Below are 21452 nucleotides of genomic sequence, written 5' to 3' on the forward strand. Positions count from 1 at the left end.
TGGTGACCTCCTCTGCCACCTCGAGCCAGGCCTTCCTGGTGGCAGAGGCTGGCCGCTTCCTCCCGCATGCCGGGAGGAAGATCTCTGTCCTCCCCCTCCTCCTCACCCCATGTATTGATACCTGGAGTGAGGCATCATTAAACTGGGAGCAGCCTTCCCCCTGGGCTGCTCCATGCTGTAATTTTTGCTATTTGTTGCAGCATCTGTCAGTGGAGGACTGCACCTTTAAATATAGCGCCTCCAGCTGACAGATCTTACTGCGCATGCGCAGCCCGCAGATCAGCAGTGGGGAACCCGGAGGACCAGGTAAGTGGATTGGATCCTACAATCGCGCGGGAAACTGACTAATTTCACCGGGCGCGTTACCCACGCGCCCGATAGCCCCCCCGCCGAGAACCCGCAGCCCTGCTAACATCGGGCCCATATTGTTCACTCAAGATGTATATTGCAATCCATTCCTAACCAAACGTTTCATTGTTCACTATAACACAGGAGACTCCCCCCCCCCCCTCAATGTAATAAATAAAGTTAATGCTGTGGATGTTTTACGTGTACATGCGCATTAAATGTCCATAACAATGCTGTTGTAGGCACTTATCATCTTTGACTGAAATCTGATGACATGATTTCTTCTCCCCCCCACAATGATGATAAAAATTTGAAAATTAGATGGACAAAGGAACAGCTCCCTCTTAAATTCCAGAAGCAGGGGGTGGGGGGAAATAAGTTTTAAAAAAATCGACTCCATCCCCTCAAGGAGGCTTTGCCATTGAGTAGCTAAGGCAAACATTGGGTTCAAAAGTCAGTCTGTGCAGCATCAAGCAGATTTCAACCAGGGCAGTGCTGGAGGTACTATAATTAGCCTCAGTGCCTGTAGGTGGGATTGGGGGGAGGGGAAGATGGAGTTGGTGATTGGCCAGGGCTCACCTCCTGATCACTATACAATGAACCCTACTGCATTTAGATAACATCGGAGGACAGGGTTGGGCTCAGCCTGCAAACACAACCGTCAAAGCTCACATACTTAAGTGAGGCATCAAAGTACAGCTAGTAACTGTACAACTACAGCCCAACACAGACTTAATACCTTCAGGACAGAAGGTGCGAAAAATGATGGGGGAAATGGAAAGAAATACAACTTTCCTCAATTATAGCCTGTTAGTACAATGGTAACAGCACGCCCTTCACAATCAACTGGTGGTGGGCTTACCTGCCCTTTGGCGTCTTCTGGCATTGATTTTATATGCATTCGCTTCAGAGAACGTATAACTCCATCATAAAACTGTACTGTGTAGGTACCTGTGAAGGGTCAATTAAAGCAATTACAAATCGGTTCAAGTTTGGAGAATGCACTGCAAGATAAACAGAAATCAGGAAGCATTATAACTACACTGCCTCAACCACAAAAAGTTTTAATTTTAAACCTTCTATTTAGCTATTTTATTCCTAGGGCTCTTGATTACACCTTCAACCCCTATTGCACACAGTTCTGGTCAGATTATTAGTGAGTTACAAAAGCCACATACTGCAACCCACTCATTTTTTTTTGTTAATGCAAGCCTTTACAGTAAAGTTGTAACAGTCACTACAAAAGAGAAGCAGGCAGATGCTTAGTTCTGATAATTTCCTATAATTGAATGGAGGAGATAGTAGAGTGAGAGCCATCACCAACAACTGGCATTTATACAGCACCTTTAATATAGATAAAGTCTCAAGGCGTTTTGCAGAGGTGTAAGGAAAAAAAACCGGTGTGGAGCCAAAGAAGGAGCAATTAGGAGGGGTGACCAAATACTGGGTCAAAGAGGTGAGTTTTAAAGAAGCCCTTAAAAGGAGGGGAGGGAATTCCAAAGCATGGGCCCAGATGGCTGAAGGCATGGCCCCCAATGGTGGAGCGAGAAGGGGGGAATACACAAGAGAGACTTGTGGGAGTTGGGGGGGGGGGGGGGTGACAGTGGAGGTAATCACAGAGATAGAGAGGCTTTGGAGGGATTTAAACACAAGGATGAGAAATTAAAATTTGAGGCATTGGGGGACCGGGAGCCAATGTAGGCTAACAAGGACAGAAGTGATGGACGAGCAGGACAGGATATAGTTGACGGCTTTGGATGAGTTGAAGTTTCCAAAGAATGGAGGATAGAAGGCTGGCCTAGAAACCATCAGAATAATCATGTCTAAGCTGACAAAGAAATGGATGAGAGTTTCAGTGGCAGATAGGCTAAAGCAGGTGCAGAGGCAGCTGATGTTACAGAGGTGGAAGTAAGCAGTCAATATGACAGAGAGGATATGAGGTTGGATATGAGATTGGAGGCTGAGCTCGGGGTCAAATAGGGCACCGAGGTTGTGAGCAATCTTGTTCAGCTCTGGACCATGGCTGGGGATGGGGATGGAGTTGACGACCATAATACAGTGTTTTTGGTGGCTTCAGTCTTCCTAATGTTTAGCTGAAGAAAAGTGTGGCTCACCCAAACTGGATATAGGATAAGCAGTTTGAGAATACAGAAGCAGTGGAGGGGGTTGAGAGAGGTGGTGGAGAGGTAGAGCTGGGTGTCATCAGTACACATGTGGAAGCAGACCCCATTGTATGCAGATGATGTTGCCATGGGGAAGCATGTAGATAAGGAGAAGGGAGCAAAGAACTGCTCCCTGGGGGACTGAGATGAGAGTACAGGGGTGGTAAGAGAATCCGTTACTAGAAATTCAAAAAGGAATTGCGGGAGAGATCGGCACAAATCTGGGAGGTGCCAACATGTTCAAGGACTTGCGGGAAAAGGGGGGGGGTCGGACATGAGGTTGGCAAGGTGGGGTCAAGGATTTTTTTTTGAGGCAGGTGATGTTGTAAATTTTGAAAGAGAGTAGAGAATGTGCCTGAGGAGAGGAAACTATTTACAATGTAAGCTAGCATGGAGGCCAGGAAGGGAAATTGGGTGGTCAGCAGTTTAGTGGGAAATGGGGTCAGGGTGTGGGTCGCATGGATAAGCTCTGAGTGGGCATGGAGGAGATGGAAGAAATTCTATAGATACAGAGGTTCCGGGCTAGGTTGGGAGGAGAATGGGGGAGGTTTGGCTTGGTGCTCAAGAGGAAAGCAGCGGAGGCAGCTGAACAGATGCCACTAAATTGGTGACAAAGACATCCATGAGCTCCTCGCACTTCTTGTTGAGGGGTAAAGAAGACGACTGATAGTAGAGAAAAGAAGCTGGAGGTTATCTTTGCTCTCCAGGATGAATCTAGGGTAGTGAGCAGTTTTGGCAGCAGACAGTCAGGCCCAGTAGAGCTTGAGATGGTCCAGCTAGATCTGGCGCTAGATGGCTAAGCCAGTTGTGTCCCAATATGCTCAAGTCTGCATCCCTTCAATTTGAGAAAGCAAAGATATGGGCCATATTTTGGGGGGGTGGGGGGAACGGGGAACAAACAGATGGGAGATAGTGAACGTTTTGCTGGGGACAAGGGCATAAAACTTAACGTGTGGATGAGCAAATCAATAGCTTCAGATGTTTTGTGGTATCATGGTGAACGGACAGCTAAATGTTATGCAGGTAGGAGTTTGCAAGTACAGTTGTAAACGACCTGGGGGCTGACACAAAAGGAAGTGGGGATGGAAGGGGGTAAGAGGATGTGGATGACAAATGGTCAGAGTTTGAACGCAGAAGTTAGTAAAAACAGAGAATGAACCTCTAACGGAATGAATTGCTAACAGAGAAAGGATTTTCAACTGGGAATTTGGTGAGTGTGGGAATTAGATGCAGAGGGGGAGGGAGGTACTCAGCAATTTAAACCAAAGGACCATAAACTAATCTATCAACTTTTAAAATGTAAATTAAAAAAGACATAAAATTTTTAAGAGTAAGTAATTACTAATTATTTTGAAATCACGCTAAATCCATTTACTAAATATAAATCTAGATCTCAAGTGATTCTACTAGTCCTAGAAATAGACTACTGATTAAATTAATAAAAACTAGAAATGGCAATAGAGTCTGTGTGTCGGGACCGTGATATGCAGGAGTTTACGGACAGCAAAACTGTCCCGGATTGCCATAGCTGCAGAAAATATCTCTGGCTTGAGACACTCTGGCTTAGTCTTTGAACTGGAGTGAAAGTTAGAGACACACCGACACATAAGGGAGGGGGAAGGTAGAGAAGGCGGTCCCACAGACATTCATCCTATCGAACAGGTACGAGGTACTTGATACCTGTGAGGATAAGGATGAAGGCTGCAGAGAGCATGCCCAGAATGCTAACCATGCCATCGTGAAGCATGAGACAGTACAGGGGGGAGGGGGAAATCAGAACAGAAAGGCATTAGGGTTTCTATAGTCAGGGGGATAGATGGCGTCCACTGCAGTCACGACAGAGTCCAGGAGGATGCATTGCCTACCTGGTGCAAGGGTAAAGGATATCTCGGAGCAACTGCAGAGGAACTTGGAGAGAGGGAGGATCCAGTTGTTGAGGTCCATGTCGGCACCAATGACATAAGGAAGAACAAGGAGGAGGTCCTGCTAAGGAAATATCAGAAGCTAGGAGCTAAATTAAAAAGCAGGACCTCACGGGTGGTAATCTCAGGATTACTACCTGAGCCATGTGCTAACTGGCATAGGGATAGGCCAATCAGAAAAAAGAGAATGCGAGGCTGAAAGAGAGGTGTGGGAAGGAGGGGTTCCATTTCATGGGACACTGGCACCAGTAATGAGACAGGAAAGAGCTGTACCGCAGTGGCAGGCTCCAACTAAACCGCAATGGGACCAGAATCCTAGCAGAAAGGATAAATAGGGTGGTGCATAAGGCTTTAAACTAGCAATATGAGGGGAGGGATCTGTTGGCAATAACAAACGATAAAAGAAACAGGAGATGAGTTAAAGATCAGACCAGGGTGAGCAATAAAGATAACAAACAGTCAAGGAACAAATACAGTTATAAAACTGAAGTATAAAAGGACTGTTAAAAATAAAGTAAAATGAACAACTATTAAAGATGAATTAAACTACCTGTACAGCAATGTACACAGTGTCCAAAATAAAACAGGGGAACCGAAAGCAATAGGCCATAGCGAGGAACTAGATATAGTAGGAATAACTGAAACATGGCTACATAAAGAACAGGGCTGGCAACTAAATATTGCAGGCTGTAACATAATCAGAAAGGATAAGGAAGGAAGAAGTTGTTTGGAGGAGCTGTACTAATTAGAGATAACATAATGGCAGTAAAAAAATGTAACTAATAGAAGGATAGAGAAATGTACAGATAAACAAAAAAAAACAGCAGTGGGAAACATTTAAAAGAGTGATCAATAAGAGTCCAGGAGAAATATAAAAAGAACTAGCCAGTAATGATACACCATGGATGAATAGAAAAATAAGGGATAGATTGAAACTAAAGAAAAAGGCATATACTAAGTACATAGACAACAAAGGAGAGGATGATAAAAGGGAATACCAGAAGGTTAGGAAAGAAGTTAAAAAAAAATCAGGACAGCAAAGAGAAACTACGAAATTAAATTATCAAGGAATATAAAAAGAGTCAAGTATTCTACAGACACATAAATAACAACAGAAAAATCAGGATAGAGATAGGGCCACTAAGGAATACACATGATAAACTCACAGGTAATGACAGTGAAATGGCAGAAATATTAAATAATCACCTTGCCTCAGTATTTACCAGGGAGACTAACATGGTGGGCATGATATTAGAAGAAGAGATCAAACAAGATATGAAGACATTTTAGAAAGGGGTGGTAATTGATAAACTAATCAAACTTAGAAAGGATAAAACCCCTGGTCTGGATGGATTGCTTCCACACATTAAAAGAAGTTAGGGAAGAAAGGCACTATTACATATATATAGTAATTACTTAGAAAAGGGAATAGTGCCAGAGGACTGTCAGACAGCTAATGTGATTCCTTTATTTAAATAAGGGAGATAGATCCAGTCCAGGGAACTATAGACCAATTAGCTTAATATCGGTGGTAGGAAAGATAATGGAATCCTTACGCAAAGATGTAACAGAAAAGCATCTAGAAACTGAAAATATAATCAAGAATAGTTAGCACGGATTTCAAAAGGGACGGTCATGCTTGAACAACCTTATTGAATTCTTTGAAGTAGCAGAAAGGGTAGACAAGGGTAATCAGTAAATGTAATATATTTGGATTTTCAAAAGGCCTTCGATAAGGTACTGCATAGTAGACTCATGATTAAGGTCAGAGCCTGTGGAGTCGGGGACAAGTAGCAGAATGGATAGGAAGCTGGCTACAAAACAGAAAACAGAGTAGGGGTTAAAGGTAGTTACTCAAACTGGCAAAAGGTGGGAAGTGGTGTTCCACAAGGATCATTGCTGGGACCACTGTTATTCACTATTTTCATTAACAATTTGGACTCGGGAATCGGAAGTACAATTTCAAAATTTGCGGACAACACCAAATTGGAGGGTGTAGTTAATACAGAGGAGGGCTGCGACAAAATACAGGAAGACATTAATAAACTTGCAGAATGAGCATGTAATTGGCAAATGAATTTCAATATAGATAAGTGTGAGGTATTACATTTTGGTAGGAAGAATAAGGGGGCTACATACTGTTTGGATAATACGTCTAATGATGTAGAGGAGCAGTGGGATCTGGGGGTACAGATACACAAATCACCTAAAAGTAGCAATACATGTTAATAAGGCCATTAAAAAAAAGCAAACCAAGCACTGTGTTTCATTTCTAGACGGATTGAACTGAAAAGCACAGAAGTTATGTTAAACTTGTATAGAACCTTGGTTAGATCACACTTGGAGTACTGTGAACAGTTCTAGTCTCCATATTATAAAAAGGATACAGGGGCACTGGAAAAGGTGCAAAAAAAAATTTACCAGGATGATACCAGAACAGAGAGGTTATACCTATCAGGAAAGACTGAGCAGGCTGGAGCTCTTTTTTATAGAAAAAACATTGAGCGGTGACCTGATAGAGGTCTTCAAAATTATGAAAGGATTTGATCGGGTAAGCGTAGAGCTGCAGTAGAAATGCAAGTGTTATTAATTTTTTTTTAAAAAAAGTCCTAGATGAAAGTGATTCACTTGCAGGGGAGACCAGAACTAGGGGCCATAAACATGGGACAGTCACTAATAAAAGGGGTTGGACATTTAATTTTTAAATTCATTTATTTTATTTATGGGATGTGGGCATCGCTGGCAAGACCAGCATTTATTGCCCAGCCCTAATTGTCCTTGAGAAGATCGTGGTGAGCCGCCTTCTTGAACCGCTGCAGTCAGTGTGGTGAAGGTTCTCCCACAGTGCTGTTAGGTAGGGAGTTCCAGGATTTTGACCCAGTGACGATGAAGGAACGGCGATATATTTCAATGTCAGGATAGTATATGACTTGGAGAGGAATGTGCAGGTGGTGTTGTTCCCATGTACCTACTGCCCTTGACCTTCTAAGTGGTAGAGGTCGTCTGTTTGGGAGGTGCTGTCGAAGAAGCCTTGGCAAGTTGCTGCAGTGCATCCTGTAGATGGTACACACTGCAGCCACTGTGCACCGGTAGTGAAGGGAGTGAATGTTTAGGGTGGTGGATGGGGTGCCAATCAAGCGAGCTGCTTTGTCCTGGATGGTGTCGAGCCTCGAGTGTTGTTAGAACTGCACTCATCCAGGCAAGTGGAGAATAGACCATCACACTCCTGACTTGTTCCTTGCAGATGGTGGAAAGGCTTTGAGGAGTCAGGAGGTGAGTCACTCGCCGCAGAATACCCTGACCTTGTAGCCACAGTATTTATGTGACTGGTCCAGTTAAGTTTCTGGTCAATGGTGACCCCCAGCATGTTGATGGTGGGAAATTCGGCGATGGTAATACCGTTGAATGTCAAGGGGAGGTGGTTAGACTCTCTCTTGTTGGAGCTGGTGATTGCCTGGCACGAATGTTACTTGCCACTTATCAGCCCAAGCCTGGATGTTGTCCAGGTCTTGCTGCACGCGGGCACGGACTGCTTCATTATCTGAGGGGTTGCGAATGGAACTGAACACTCTGCAATCATCAGAGAACATTCCCATTTCTGACCTTATGATGGATGGAAGGTCATTGATGAAGCAGCTGAAGATGGTTGGGCCTAGGACTCTGCCCCGAGGAACTCCTGCAGCAATGACCTGGGGCTGAGATGATTGGCCTCCAACAACCACTACCATCTTCCTTTGTGCTAGGTATGACTCCAGCCAATGGAGAGATTCTCATTAATTTCAATTTTACTCGGGCTCCTTGGTGCCACACTCTCTTAAATGCTGCCTTGATGTCAAGGGCAGTCACTCTCACCTCACCTCTGGAATTCCGCTTTTTTGTCCACATTTGGACCAAGACTCTAATGAGGACTGGAGCTGAGTGGTCCTGGCGGAACCCAAACTGAGCATCATTTAGGATTGAGAGGAGGAGGAATTTCTTCGAAGTATTGTGATTATTTGGAATACCCTAGAGGGCTGTGGATGCTCAGTCTTTCAGTATATTCAAGACTGCGATCTATAGATTTTTGGACTCTAAGGGAATCGAGGGATATGGGGAGCGGGCAGGAAAGTGGAGTTGAGGTCGAAGATCGGCCATCATCTTATTGAATGGTGCAGCAGGCTCGAGGGGCCGTGTGGCCTACTCCAGCTTCTATTTCTTATTTTCTTATGTTCTTAAATCCAATAGGGAATTCAGGAAAAATTTCTTTACCCAGAGAGTGGTTAGAATGTGGAACTCGCTACCACAAGGAGTTGAGGCAACTAGCATAGATGCATTTGAAGGGAAGCTAGATAAACACATGGGGGAAAGAGGAATAGAAGGATATGCTGAAAGAGTTAGATGAAATAGGGAGAGGAGGCTCGTGTGGAGCATAAACACCAGCATGGATCAGCTGGGCCGAATGGCCTGTTATTGTGCTGTACATTCTATGGTCCTGTCAGTGATCAAAACCACAGAAGAGAGGCTAGAGGGATAATAAGTAGAAAAGTGTCCACATGGAGAGAGAGGTTTATGGAAGACAGGAGGGCAGGGAATTCAAAGTAGAGGGGGCAAGGGGAACTGTGATGAAGATTGAAATCACCGAGGATGAAGACTTACTCACTGCAGACGCAGAGGGAGGATATAAGGGAAGATAAGTTGTAGAGAAACCCTTTACCAGGCCTTTGAAACTTTGAATCTAGCATTTCTTAAAAAAAAAATTAACACGACTTGCATTTCTACCGCGGCTTTAACATTGGAGAATCTCAAAGTGCTTTAATGAAGTTCAGTGACTTTTTACATAGGAAATGGACCAGCCATTCTGAAAGAGCCACATCCGACAAATGGCCATAGGATGAATGTCAATTTACTCTGCTTTATCTGTGATATTTGCAGAGGGGAGAATATTGATCAGAGAGAATACACTGCTTGTCTTTGAATAGTGGCAGAGATCTTCAATGTCCACCTAACCATCAATCACTGAGCTGATGGACTGTATTTCTGACAATGCAGCAATCCCTGAATCCTGCACAGAAGTATCAGCCTAGATCATGCACTTACGTACCCCTTGTGGTGCTTGAACTTCAACTTTCCAGCCCAGATGAGAGAGCTGCCAAATGAGCCAAGCTAACAATAGAATTGAAGAAGGAAATAAAATTGTGTGGGAAGTTCAGGTCCAAAAAGTAAATTAGCACCATGGAAGAAAGGAATGTTATTCAGCAGTTTACCAACACTCTCACTCAAATCTGGAGATTGGCCTCTTGGACCCATAACTCAGCAAGAGCCAGCATTTGCAGTAGAGATGGGGAGGAAATTAAGAGAAAGCTTGAACATTCCTTGCACTTACCCTCCTCACTAATGTCTTCAATCTTGGCAGGGTAGTAGCGACAATCCGTCCAGCGGGCCAGAACCTCACCTCCAGTTTGGAAATCCTGCACAGAAGAAATATTTTCTCGTCAATTTTCAGGAATTGAGAGTTTATGTGGAACTTAATCCAAAAAAGTAAGAAAATTTATCAGCCTATCCCACAGATTTTTTTTTAAATTAAAAAGAAATAATTTACCAAGTTAAGCTTAAATTTGTCAAACTTTTACACATCTCTCCACACCTTCAAATGCTCCTAACCCTTTCTCCCAATTCCTGATCATGCCTGTGAAATGCCATGTGATATTTCCTTCAGTATCTATCTCGCTCTCTCGCTGAACGAAAGAGGGGAGGCCAGCAGACAGAAACAATGAGAAAAGGTGGGGGGTGCAGAAAGAGAGAGGGAGACAAAGAGAGGACGAGGACGGAGAGGGAAAGCAGGGCAGAGAGGGATGGAGGGGCTGAGGCAGATTACGTGAGAGCACAAAAGACAGAGACACTCAGAGAAACGCACACAGAATGCAAGGCAGAGAGAGAGACTTGTATTTATATAGCGGGTTTCATGTCATCAGAATATTCAAAAGCGCTTCACAGCCAATTAATTATTTTTGAAATGTAGTCACTGTTAAGTAGGCAAACACTGCAGCCAATTTGCAGACAGCAAAGATAAATGACAAGTTTATCTGCTTTGATGGTGTTGGTCAGGCCACCAGTCGAACTTCCCTGGTCGTCTTCAAATCATGCCAAAGAACCACAGAAAAGATACAGGAGGGGGCCATTCGGCCAGTCGTGTCCGCGCCGGCTCAAAGAACAACCAGATGCCCATTCTAATCCCATCTTCCAGCACCCGGTCTGTAGCCCTGCAGCTTACAGCACTTTAAGTGCAGGTCCAGGTACTTTTTAAAAAGAGTTGAGGGTCCCTGCCTCTACCACCAATTCGGGCAGCGAATTCCATACACCCACCACCCTCTGGGTAAAAGAGTTTTTCCTCATGTCCCCTCTAATCCTTCCGCCAATCAGCTTAAATCTATGTCCTCTAGTTCTTGAACTCTCCGCTAGGGGAAACAGGTACTTCCTGTCTACTCTATCTAGGCCCCTCATAATTTTGTACACCTCAATCAAGTCTCCCCTCAGCCTCCTCTGCTCCAAGGAAAACAACCCCAGCCTATCCAATCTCTCCTCGTAGCTGCAATTTTCAAGCCCTGGCAACATTCTTGTAAATCTTCTCTGCACTCTCTCCAGAGCAATCACGTCCTTCCCGTAATGTGGTGACCAGAACTGCACACAATACTCCAGCTGTGGCCTTACCAGCATTTTATACAGTTCCTTCATTACATCCCTGTTTTTGTATTCTATACCTTGGCTAATAATGGAGAGCATTCCGTATGCCTTCTTCACAACCTTATCAACCTGTACTGCCACCTTCAGGGACCCGTGCGAATGCACTCCAAGGTCCCTCACTTCCTCTACCCCCTTAATAGATTCCCGTTTACTGCGTATTCCCTTTTACTGTTTGCCCTCCCCAAGTGCATTACATCACACTTCTCCGGGTTGAACTCCATTTGTCACTTTTCCGCTCACTCCACCAACCCATTGATATCTTCTTGGATTCTACAGCTATCCTCTTCACTATCAACTACACGGCCAATTTTTGTGTCGTCTGTAAATTTGCCAATCATGCCCCCTGCATGCAAGTGCAAATCATTAATATATACCACAAACAGCAAGGGACCCAACACTGAGCACACCACTGGAAACAACGGATTTCCATGCCATGGGATTTTTTTTGTCCACCTGAACAAGCAGATGCAGTCTCAGTTTAAAATCAGGTCCAAAAGATGGCAACTTTGACAATGCAGCACCCTCTCATTACTGCACTGAAGTGTCAGCCTTAAGTTTGTGCTCAAGTCCCCCGAGTGGGCTCAATTCCTGTCCTTCTGACTCAGAGTGAGAGTGCTACCACAGAGCTAAGCTGATACGAGAGAGCGCGTGCGCGTGCAAGTGAGAGAAAGACAGACACAGAAATAGGACACGGAGACAAAGATTGAGAGGCTGACAGAGAAAACTAGAGAGGGAGACAAGAGTACATACGAGCAAGAGGAAAAGAAAGTCACAGAGAGAAAGAGCGATAGGCAGCAACATGTGGAGACAGAGAGATACAGGTACAAAGTGGAGACAGTGAAATAGCTCATGAGAGTATTCGAGAACACAAAATAAAGAGGCAAATTCCTCCCGGATCTCCTCTAATGTTGCGCAATAGCACTCCAGAGTGACTCCCTTGGGATTTTCTCTCCTAGTCTATCAAGGTGTTACTATAAAACCTTTTTCAAAATTCTGTTTCTTCTGTTTTTCCTGGATCACCTGTGCCAAAGTTGGTATTTATTGCTTCCAAGTTGGCTAATCAGGCATGACATTTACATTCCCTTCCACCACCCCCACCACGTAGTTGACATTAATGAGAATTCAGCAGAAGCAGGGGGGAAGGGAAGAGAAGAGAAGAGGATGGGGCGTATCTTCCACCATTTTGAGGTGGTGCTCACACTCCTGCCAATCAGAAAAGGATTCCATTGCAGGTCTGAGAACCAGCACTAGAACAGTTACCTTGTGTTTTCTAAGTCATTCCGGATTTTTTTTTTTGACCATTGTAAGATTGAGGAAAAGTGGGGGAGAAAGAGAGGCAACTATTTCCAAAACAAATTCTGGTCTACAATAAACAATCTTTAGCAAGAGTTTTCCCATTGATGATAACAAAAAATACTTTTCACTCACTGTAATCTCTTCATCATCTTTGAGTGCTTCTCTTTGTACTGACTGACCCTCCAGAGTTCGTAGGCGATGACTATCCCAGTAAATCCATTCATCGTACCGATGGCTCCATCTCTCAAAGTGGATCAGCATCTTCCCTTCCTCATAGTCAATCTTTTCAATTCGTGATGTATACCTTCAGGTGATACAAAGGAAAAGGGAAGACAAATAGTTTGCTAATTATGAAGTGAACCAATGCAAAGGCGATTTTTTTGATAATCTTCTTCCGATAGAGATTGTAGTTTTAATCACAGGGTAGCCATAGACCTTCAAATCTTGAGCTCTCACAATAGCCCAATGAGTAAATGCATCGCTTGGAATAGCACTATTGACATACAGACCAAAAGATCCCAGGCTCGATCCCTTGTCATTCTAAATTAACGGAGCTCAATTGGGGCAATAGTAGTGACACAATTGGCCTTAGCCGCCCCAAGCTAGGCAAAAGGGAATAAAAATAAGTCCTCTCCAGATCACAATCCCGTGACCTGTGCTGGAAAAGGGTGCCTATACAGACATGGAATGATGACAGGAGGACATGGAATAATGACAGGATCAAGCTTAAGTGCCATGCGCCTCACAGTTAAACAACCCGTGAAAAATTACTGCTGGCCGCACACATGAACAACAACCATATTGGGAAATGGACCAGAGGGCAGCCGGCATCCATGGAAACTATCCTTGCATGAGTCAGTGCCTCGAGAGAGGAGGGAAAAAACCTTTAGGACCTGCATTACCATGAATTGTTCTTTCACCTTCAGTCCCTCCATAATGGCATTACATTCATAACTGGCATTATATGTTCCTGTGTAAGACCAGAAACTTATTTCCTTATTGGGATGAAAAGCAGTGGGGGTATTTTGTATCCGGAAACAGAGACGCCAACGTACATGAAGGTGAGAATTTTGATGGCTCTAAACTTTGCAATGCTGACCCTGGTCTCAGAAATTAGGTTGGGGGGTGGGGGTCATCCTATAATAGTAAAACTGAAGTCAATGGGGATCAAGGAGAAACTCTCCAGTGGCTGGAGTCATACCATGCACAAAGAAAGATGGTTGTGGCTGTTGAAGGTTAATTATTTCAGCCCCAGGAGCTCCAAGAAGAGAACCTAACACTCTACCATTGACAATCTTCGCCGAATCTCCCACCATCAACATCCTGGGGGTCAGCGTTGACCAGGAACTCAACTGGACCAGCCACAAAATGCCGTGGCTGCTGGAGCAGGTTAGAGGTTGGGTATTCTGCGGTGAGTGGCTCACCTCCTGACTGTCCAAAGCTTCTCCCCCCACCTACAAGGCACAAGTCAGGAATGTAATGGGATACTCTCCACTTGCCTGGATGTGCACAGCTGCAACAACACTCAAGAAGCTCGATACCACCTAGAACAAAGCAATTCGCTTGATCAGCACCCCGTCCACCAGCTTAAACATTCACTCCTGCCGCCACTGGCGCACCGTGGCTGTCTTGTGTGATATCTGCAGATGCACTGCAGAAACTCCCAAGGCTTCTTCGGCACCACCTCCCAACCTGTGACCTCCACCATCTAGAAGGACAAGGGCAGCATGGAACACCACCACCTCTATGTTAGCATTCCAGTCACAGACCATCCAGACTTCGATATATATCGCCGTTCCTACATTGTCGTTGAGTCAAATCCTGGACTTTCTACCTAACAGCACCATGGGAGCACCACATGGACGGCAGCGAATCAAGGCGGCAGCCCACCACCACCTTCTCAAGGGTAACTAGGGATTGGCAATAAATACCGATTTTGCCAGTGACGCCTATATCCTGAGAATTATTTTTTTTAAATATACTATATATACTCAAGTATAAGGGGCAAACAGCTGGCTGAGAGCTTAAGGGAGCAATTTAGTCTGGACTTGCTCCTAATGTTCATGAACTGCCCAAGTTACTCGTCATTCCAAATTTGATGAGGCACGTCCCACTCAGTGAGATCGCTGTATTAATGCCATTAGTACCTACACTCTAAAATAGAAGGCACGTGCTTGACTGAGCACACACAACCCAGACATCGCAAACAGTAGAAGTGCGCCTATTTGTTTCTTGTCCATGACTGTAAGCAATAGGGCCAATGCAGGAGGAATTTATTTGTCAATGCTTTTAACCTGCTGATCCAGGTAAGGGAAGCTGGGGAATAGTACACTTTCCATTTTGGATGCCTGGCGTCAACGTCAGAGGTACCAAAGTATGACGCACTGTAAACCCCTCCAACTCTGCTCTTAACAGTGTACCTGAGTCTTAGCCTCCGAAAAGCACTCACAATGCAGTTTTTCACACCAGTTGTCTATTGGTCTCTGAGAACGATTGCCAAATTTAGTGCTAACAGCTACCAATTTAGGGGATGTTTGAACCCGGATTAAGATTGTCAAAAGGACCCTCACAGATAAAGAAAAATTTAATTTCATTAGTCTGAGCTGCATTGAATCCAGTTTTGCAGAAAATTCACATTTAGATACAAATGGAAATGTAATAGAAAAAACGTACCATTTCTGCAGATAATCCTGGGCCTCCAAACGAGCTCCCACCTCAAACACAATTCCTGGCCGACTTGGGGGATTTCTGCTCATCCTTATCTTTCCTCCTTTTATTAATCACCCTTTTCTACTGCCTAAGGAAAGAGAAACATTTCATTTAGTAACTTGTTGAGCTTTCATTTCCCTTGAAAGCATAATCAAATGCAGTGTGCAAGGAGGTCGAGAGCTAAATCTGAAGAAGGCTGGGATTATTTGGATGGCAGGCAGCAATGATCAGGAACGGTGACCAAAAGCCTGGTCGAAAAAGTACATTTAGAGCTTTTTAAGCCAGAAGTGGAAACACGAAAGGTTCAGGGAGGGAGCTGCAGACAGTGGGGCCAAAATTTCTCCCAATGGTGGGATGACAGGAGAGGACACACAAAAGGACAGACAAATTACGGTGGATGTGGGGAAGTTGAATATAACGTGAGGGCAAGGTCATCAAGGGTTTTTTTAAAAAAGGATGAGGAACTTAAAACATGGGGGAGGGCGGGCGGCGGGAGGGAGGGAGGGAGGGAGGCCGGGAGGGAGGCCGGGAGGGAGGCCGGGAGGGAGGCCGGGAGGGAGGCCGGGAGGGAGGCCGGGAGGGAGGGCGGGAGGGAGGGAGGGAGGGAGGCCGGGAGGGAGGGAGGGAGGGAGGGAGGGAGGGCGGGCGGGAGGGAGGGAGGGAGGGCGGCCGGGAGGGAGGGAGGGAGGGAGGGAGGGAGGGAGGGAGGCCGGGAGGGAGGGAGGGAGGGAGGGAGGGCGGCCGGGAGGGCGGGCGGCCGGGAGGGAGGGAGGGAGGGGAGGGCGGGCGGCCGGGAGGGAGGGAGGGAGGGAGGGCGGGCGGCCGGGAGGGAGGGAGGGAGGGAGGGCGGCGGGAGGGAGGGAGGGAGGGCGGCGGGCGGCCGGGAGGGAGGGAGGGAGGGCGGGCGGCCGGGAGGGAGGGAGGGCGGGGCGGCCGGGAGGGAGGAGGGCGGGCGGCCGGGAGGGCGGGCGGCCGGGAGGGAGGGAGGGCGGGCGGCCGGAGGGAGGGAGGGCGGGCGGCCGGGAGGGAGGGAGGGCGGGCGGCCGGGAGGGAGGGAGGGCGGGCGGCCGGGAGGGAGGGAGGGCGGGCGGCCGGAGGGAGGGAGGGCGGGCGGCCGGGAGGGAGGGAGGGCGGGCGGCCGGGAGGGAGGGAGGCGGGCGGCCGGGAGGGAGGGAGGGCGGGCGGCCGGGAGGGAGGGAGGGCGGGCGGCCGGGAGGGAGGGAGGGCGGGCGGCCGGGAGGGAGGGAGGGCGGGCGGCCGGGAGGGAGGGAGGGAGGGCGGCCGGGAGGGAGGGAGGGAGGGCGGCCGGAGGGAGGGAGGGAGGGCGGCGGGAGGGAGGCTTGGAGGGCGGCCGGGAGGGAGGCTTGGAGGGCGGCCGGGAGGGAGGCTTGGAGGGCGCCGGGAGGGAGGCTTGGAGGGCGGCCGGGAGGGAGGCTTGGAGGGCGGCCGGGAGGGAGGCTTGGAGGGCGGCCGGGAGGAGGCTTGGAGGGCGGCCGGGAGGGAGGCTTGGAGGGCGGCGGGAGGGAGGCTTGGAGGGCGGCGGGAGGGAGGCTTGGAGGGCGGCCGGGAGGGAGGCTTGGAGGGCGGCCGGGAGGGAGGCTTGGAGGGCGGCCGGGAGGGAGGCTTGGAGGGCGGCCGGGAGGAGGCTTGGAGGGCGGCCGGGAGGGAGGCTTGGAGGGCGGCCGGGAGGAGGCTTGGAGGGCGGCCGGGGAGGTGAGAGCTTGGAGGGCGGCCGGGAGGGAGGCTTGGAGGGCGGCCGGGAGGGAGGCTTGGAGGGCGGCCGGGAGGGAGGCTTGGAGGGCGGCCGGGAGGGAGGCTTGGAGGGCGGCCGGGAGGGAGGCTTGGAGGGCGGCCGGGAGGGAGGCTTGGAGGGCGGCCGGGAGGGAGGCTTGGAGGGCGGCCGGGAGGGAGGCTTGGAGGGCGGCCGGGAGGGAGGCTTGGAGGGCGGCCGGGAGGGAGGCTTGGAGGGCGGCCGGGAGGGAGGCTTGGAGGGCGGCCGGGAGGGAGGCTTGGAGGGCGGCCGGGAGGGAGGGAGGGAGGGCGGCCGGGAGGGAGGGAGGGAGGGCGGCCGGGAGGGAGGGAGGGAGGGCGGCCGGGAGGGAGGGAGGGAGGGCGCCGGGAGGGAGGGAGGGAGGGCGGCCGGGAGGGAGGGAGGAGGGCGGCCGGGAGGGAGGGAGGGAGGGCGGCCGGGAGGGAGGGAGGGAGGGCGGCCGGGAGGGAGGGAGGGAGGGCGGCCGGGAGGGAGGGAGGGAGGCGGCCGGGAGGGAGGGAGGGAGGGCGGCCGGGAGGGAGGGAGGGAGGGCGGCCGGGAGGGAGGGAGGGAGGGCGGCCGGGAGGGAGGGAGGGAGGGCGGCCGGGAGGGAGGGAGGGAGGGCGGCCGGGAGGGAGGGAGGGAGGGCGGCCGGGAGGGAGGGAGGGAGGGCGGCCGGGAGGGAGGGAGGGAGGGCGGCCGGGAGGGAGGGAGGGAGGGCGGCCGGGAGGGAGGGAGGGAGGGCGGCCGGGAGGGAGGGAGGGAGGGCGGCCGGGAGGGAGGGAGGGAGGGCGGCCGGAGGGAGGGAGGGAGGGCGGCCGGGAGGGAGGGAGGGAGGGCGGCCGGGAGGGAGGGAGGGAGGGCGGCCGGGAGGGAGGGAGGGAGGGCGGCCGGGAGGGAGGGAGGGAGGGCGGCCGGGAGGGAGGGAGGGAGGGCGGCCGGGAGGGAGGGAGGGCGGCCGGGAGGGAGGGCGGCCGGGAGGGAGGGCGGCCGGGAGGGAGGGCGGCCGGGAGGGAGGGCGGCCGGGAGGGAGGGCGGCCGGGAGGGAGGGCGGCCGGGAGGGAGGGCGGCCGGGAGGGAGGGCGGCCGGGAGGGAGGGCGGCCGGGAGGGAGGGCGGCCGGGAGGGAGGGCGGCCGGGAGGGAGGGAGGGAGGGAGGGCGGCCGGGAGGGAGGAGGGAGGGAGGGAGGGCGGGAGGGAGGGAGGGCTGGCCGGGAGGGAGGGCGGCCGGGAGGGAGGGCGGCCGGGAGGGAGGGCGGCCGGGAGGGAGGGCGGCCGGGAGGGAGGGCGGCCGGGAGGGAGGGCGGCCGGGAGGGAGGGCGGCCGGGAGGGAGGGCGGCCGGGAGGGAGGGAGGGAGGGAGGGCGGCCGGCCGGGAGGGAGGGAGGGAGGGAGGGAGGGAGGGCGGCGGAGGGAGGGCGCGGAGGGAGGGAGGGGAGGGCGGCCGGGAGGAGGGAGGGAAGGAGGGCGGCCGGGAGGGAGGGAGAGGGCGGGGGCGGGAGGGCGGCCGGGTCAGAGAGTAAGGGAGAGAAAGCAAGAGGTAAAAAAAGTAAAGAGAAACCACGGCGTACCAGAATTTAATGCACCTCCAGCAAATTCAAACAAGTCTCCAAGCACTGGGCAGGATACAAAGCTCCAAATCTGAACAGACATTCTGGTAATCGATACAGCAATTCATTTTTGTCAAGCTCATTTACCCTGTTCTTATTTAATAAAATAAGCATTGAAGGCACTAATTTCGATGATGTGGTGCCAGTAAACTCACAGTGAATTTGAATAGTGAGCAGAACAGGCCTGGAATTTCCTGGAGATTTGCAGCAGTGATGGTGCATCAACGGTGCACAACTCCCAGGTAATTACGACGCAAGCAACTTCAACCAGTATCTATATGACTCGATAATTTCCTGAGACTTTTGCGCTGCTCAGCTGTTTCCCTCGTTGAAACAGTTGAACAGCTAATTATCTTAGCTCCATCCCCATTAAAAATCAACTGCAAGATCTAGTTTACTGCACTAAAGCCACTGAATTCATTGCAGAATGGCACTCGTGGGCTGTGTATACAGGAATTATAATAGGAATCTATTTAAAAGAAAGACTTGCATTTATATAGGAACAGGAGTGGGCCATTCAGCTCCTCAAGCCTGCTCCGCCATTCAATGAGATCATGGCTGAAGTGTACTTTAACTCCATTTATCCGCCTTGGTTCCATATGTACCCTTACCTAACAAAAATCTATCAATCTCAGTTTTGAATTTTTCCAATTGACCTAGCCTCAACAGCTTTTTGGTCGAGATTTTTCCAGATTTCCACTACGCTTTGAGTGAAGAAGTGCTTCCTGACATCACCCCTGAACAACCTAGCTCTAACTTTCAAGTTTTGCCTCCTTGTGCTGGACTCCTCCACCAGAGGAAATAGTCCAGATAGAGAGAAATTGTCATTTCCTTTAACCATCTTAAAATCCTCAATTAGATCAGTCTTTAATCTTCTGTACTCGAGGGAATACAAGCCTAATCTATGCAACCTTTCCTCATAATTTGACGCTCTAAACCCCAGTATCATTCTGGTGAATCTGCGCTGCATTCCCTCCAAGGCCAAAATATCCTTCTTGAGGTGCAGTGCCCAAAGCTGAACGCAGTACTCTAGATGCAGTCTAACCAATGCTTTATACAACTGTTGTAAACAATTTTACAACACCAAGTTATAGTCCAACGATTTTATTTTTAATCCCACAAGCTTTCGGGGGCTTTCCCCTTCCTCAGGTGGTGTGGAAGTGACAATTTCGAATCCGTCGCATTTTAAGATCACATAACAAAGCCTGGTGATTTCTGCCCGTTGCCAAGGCAATCACAGTGAGCAGACAGAAAGGTGTCATCTAAAAGGCCACTGAATATACAACCCCCCAAAAAAAAGAAAAAAGGAAAAAAAGAAAAAGAAAAAAAAAGAAAAAAAAAGGAAAAGAGAGACAGAACGAAGACAGTCAATGACCCGTTATATTAAAAACAGATAACATTTGTTCGCTGGTGGGGTTACGTGTAGTGTGACATGAACCCAAGATCCCGGTTGAGGCCGTCCTCATGGGTGCGGAACTTGGCTATTAATTTCTGCTCGACGATTTTGCGTTGTCGTGTGTCTCGAAGGCCGCCTTGGAGTATGTTTACCCGAAGGTCGGTGGCTGAATGTCCATGACTGCTGAAGTGTTCCCCGACAGGGAGAGAACCCTCCTGTTTGGCGATTGTTGCGCGGTGTCCGTTCATCCGTTGTCGCAGCGTCTGCATGGTCTCGCCAATGTACCATGCTCTGGGGCATCCTTTCCTGCAACGTATGAGGTAGACAACGTTGGCCGAGTCACAGGAGTATGAACCGTGCACCTGGTGGGTGGTGTCCTCTCGTGTGATGGTGGTATCTGTGTCGATGATCTGGCAGAGGTTACCGTGGCAGGGTTGTGTGGTGTCGTGGACGCTGTTCTCCTGAAGGCTGGGTAATTTGCTGCGAACGATGGTTTGTTTGAGGTTGGGTGGCTGTTTAAAGGCGAGTAGTGGAGGTATGGGGATGGCCATAGCATTGATGACATGTTGAAGGCTGCGGAGAACATGACGTAGTTTCTCCGCTCCGGGGAAGTACTGGACGACGCAGGGTACTCTGTTGGTTGCGTCCCGTGTTAGTCTTCTGAGGAGGTCTACGCGATTTTTCGCTGTGGCCAGTCGGAACTGTCGATCGATGAGTCGAGCATCATATCCCGTTCTTACTAGGGCGTCTTTCAGCGTCTGTAGGTGTCCATCGCGTTCCTCCTCGTCTGAGCAGACCCTGTGTATTCGCAGGGCCTGTCCATAGGGGATGGCCTCTTTGACGTGGTTAGGGTGGAAGCTGGAAAAGTGGAGCATTGTGAGATTGTCCGTGGGCTTGCGGTAGAGTGAGGTGCTGAGGTGCCCGTCTTTGATGGAGATTCGTGTGTCCAAGAAAGAAACTGATTCTGAGGAGTAGTCCATGGTGAGCTTGATGGTGGGATGGAACTTGTTGATGTTATCGTGTAGTCTCTTTAGTGATTCCTCACCGTGGGTCCATAGAAAGAAAATGTCGTCGATGTATCTGGTGTATAGTGTTGGTTGGAGGTCCTGTGCAGTGAAGAAGTCCTGCTCGAACTTGTGCATGAAAATGTTGGCGTATTGGGGTGCGAATTTGGTCCCCATGGCTGTTCCGTGTGTTTGGGTAAAGAACTGGTTATTGAAGGTGAAGACATTGTGATCCAGGATGAAGCAGATGAGTTGTAGGATGGCGTCTGGAGATTGGCTGTTGTTGGTGTTGAGTATTGATGCTGTCGCAGCGATGCCGTCATCGTGGGGGATACTGGTGTAGAGTGCCGAGACGTCCATCGTGGTGAGAAGTGTTCCTGGTTCAACAAGTCCGTGGGTACTGAGTTTTTGTAGAAAGTCTGTAGTGTCGCGACAGATGCTGGGGGTTCCCTGCACGATGGGTTTCAGGATGCCCTCGATGTATCCAGAGAGGTTCTCACACAGGGTTCCACTGCCTGATACGATAGGACGTCCGGG

At 49.7% G+C, this 21452-nt stretch overlaps 1 protein-coding gene across 6 annotated transcripts in view; it reads right to left on the reverse strand.

Annotated features, from left to right (window-relative positions):
• The window catches only part of phf20l1 (PHD finger protein 20 like 1), a 119143-nt gene that overhangs the window by 88951 nt on the left and 8740 nt on the right, over positions 1-21452 (reverse strand). For all 6 annotated transcript variants that reach the window (XM_067978683.1, XM_067978672.1, XM_067978691.1 and 3 more), the window contains exons 3-6: positions 15122-15245; positions 12581-12752; positions 9795-9879; positions 1211-1299 (exon numbers count right to left, since the gene is read on the reverse strand). In XM_067978683.1, the coding sequence (XP_067834784.1) occupies positions 1211-1299; positions 9795-9879; positions 12581-12752; positions 15122-15204 (429 nt within the window). In that variant the 5' untranslated portion in view covers positions 15205-15245. The remainder of the gene's footprint in view (positions 1-1210; positions 1300-9794; positions 9880-12580; positions 12753-15121; positions 15246-21452) is intronic.

This window comes from Heptranchias perlo, chromosome 3 (assembly GCF_035084215.1).
Source record: "Heptranchias perlo isolate sHepPer1 chromosome 3, sHepPer1.hap1, whole genome shotgun sequence".
NCBI lineage: Eukaryota > Metazoa > Chordata > Chondrichthyes > Hexanchiformes > Hexanchidae > Heptranchias > Heptranchias perlo.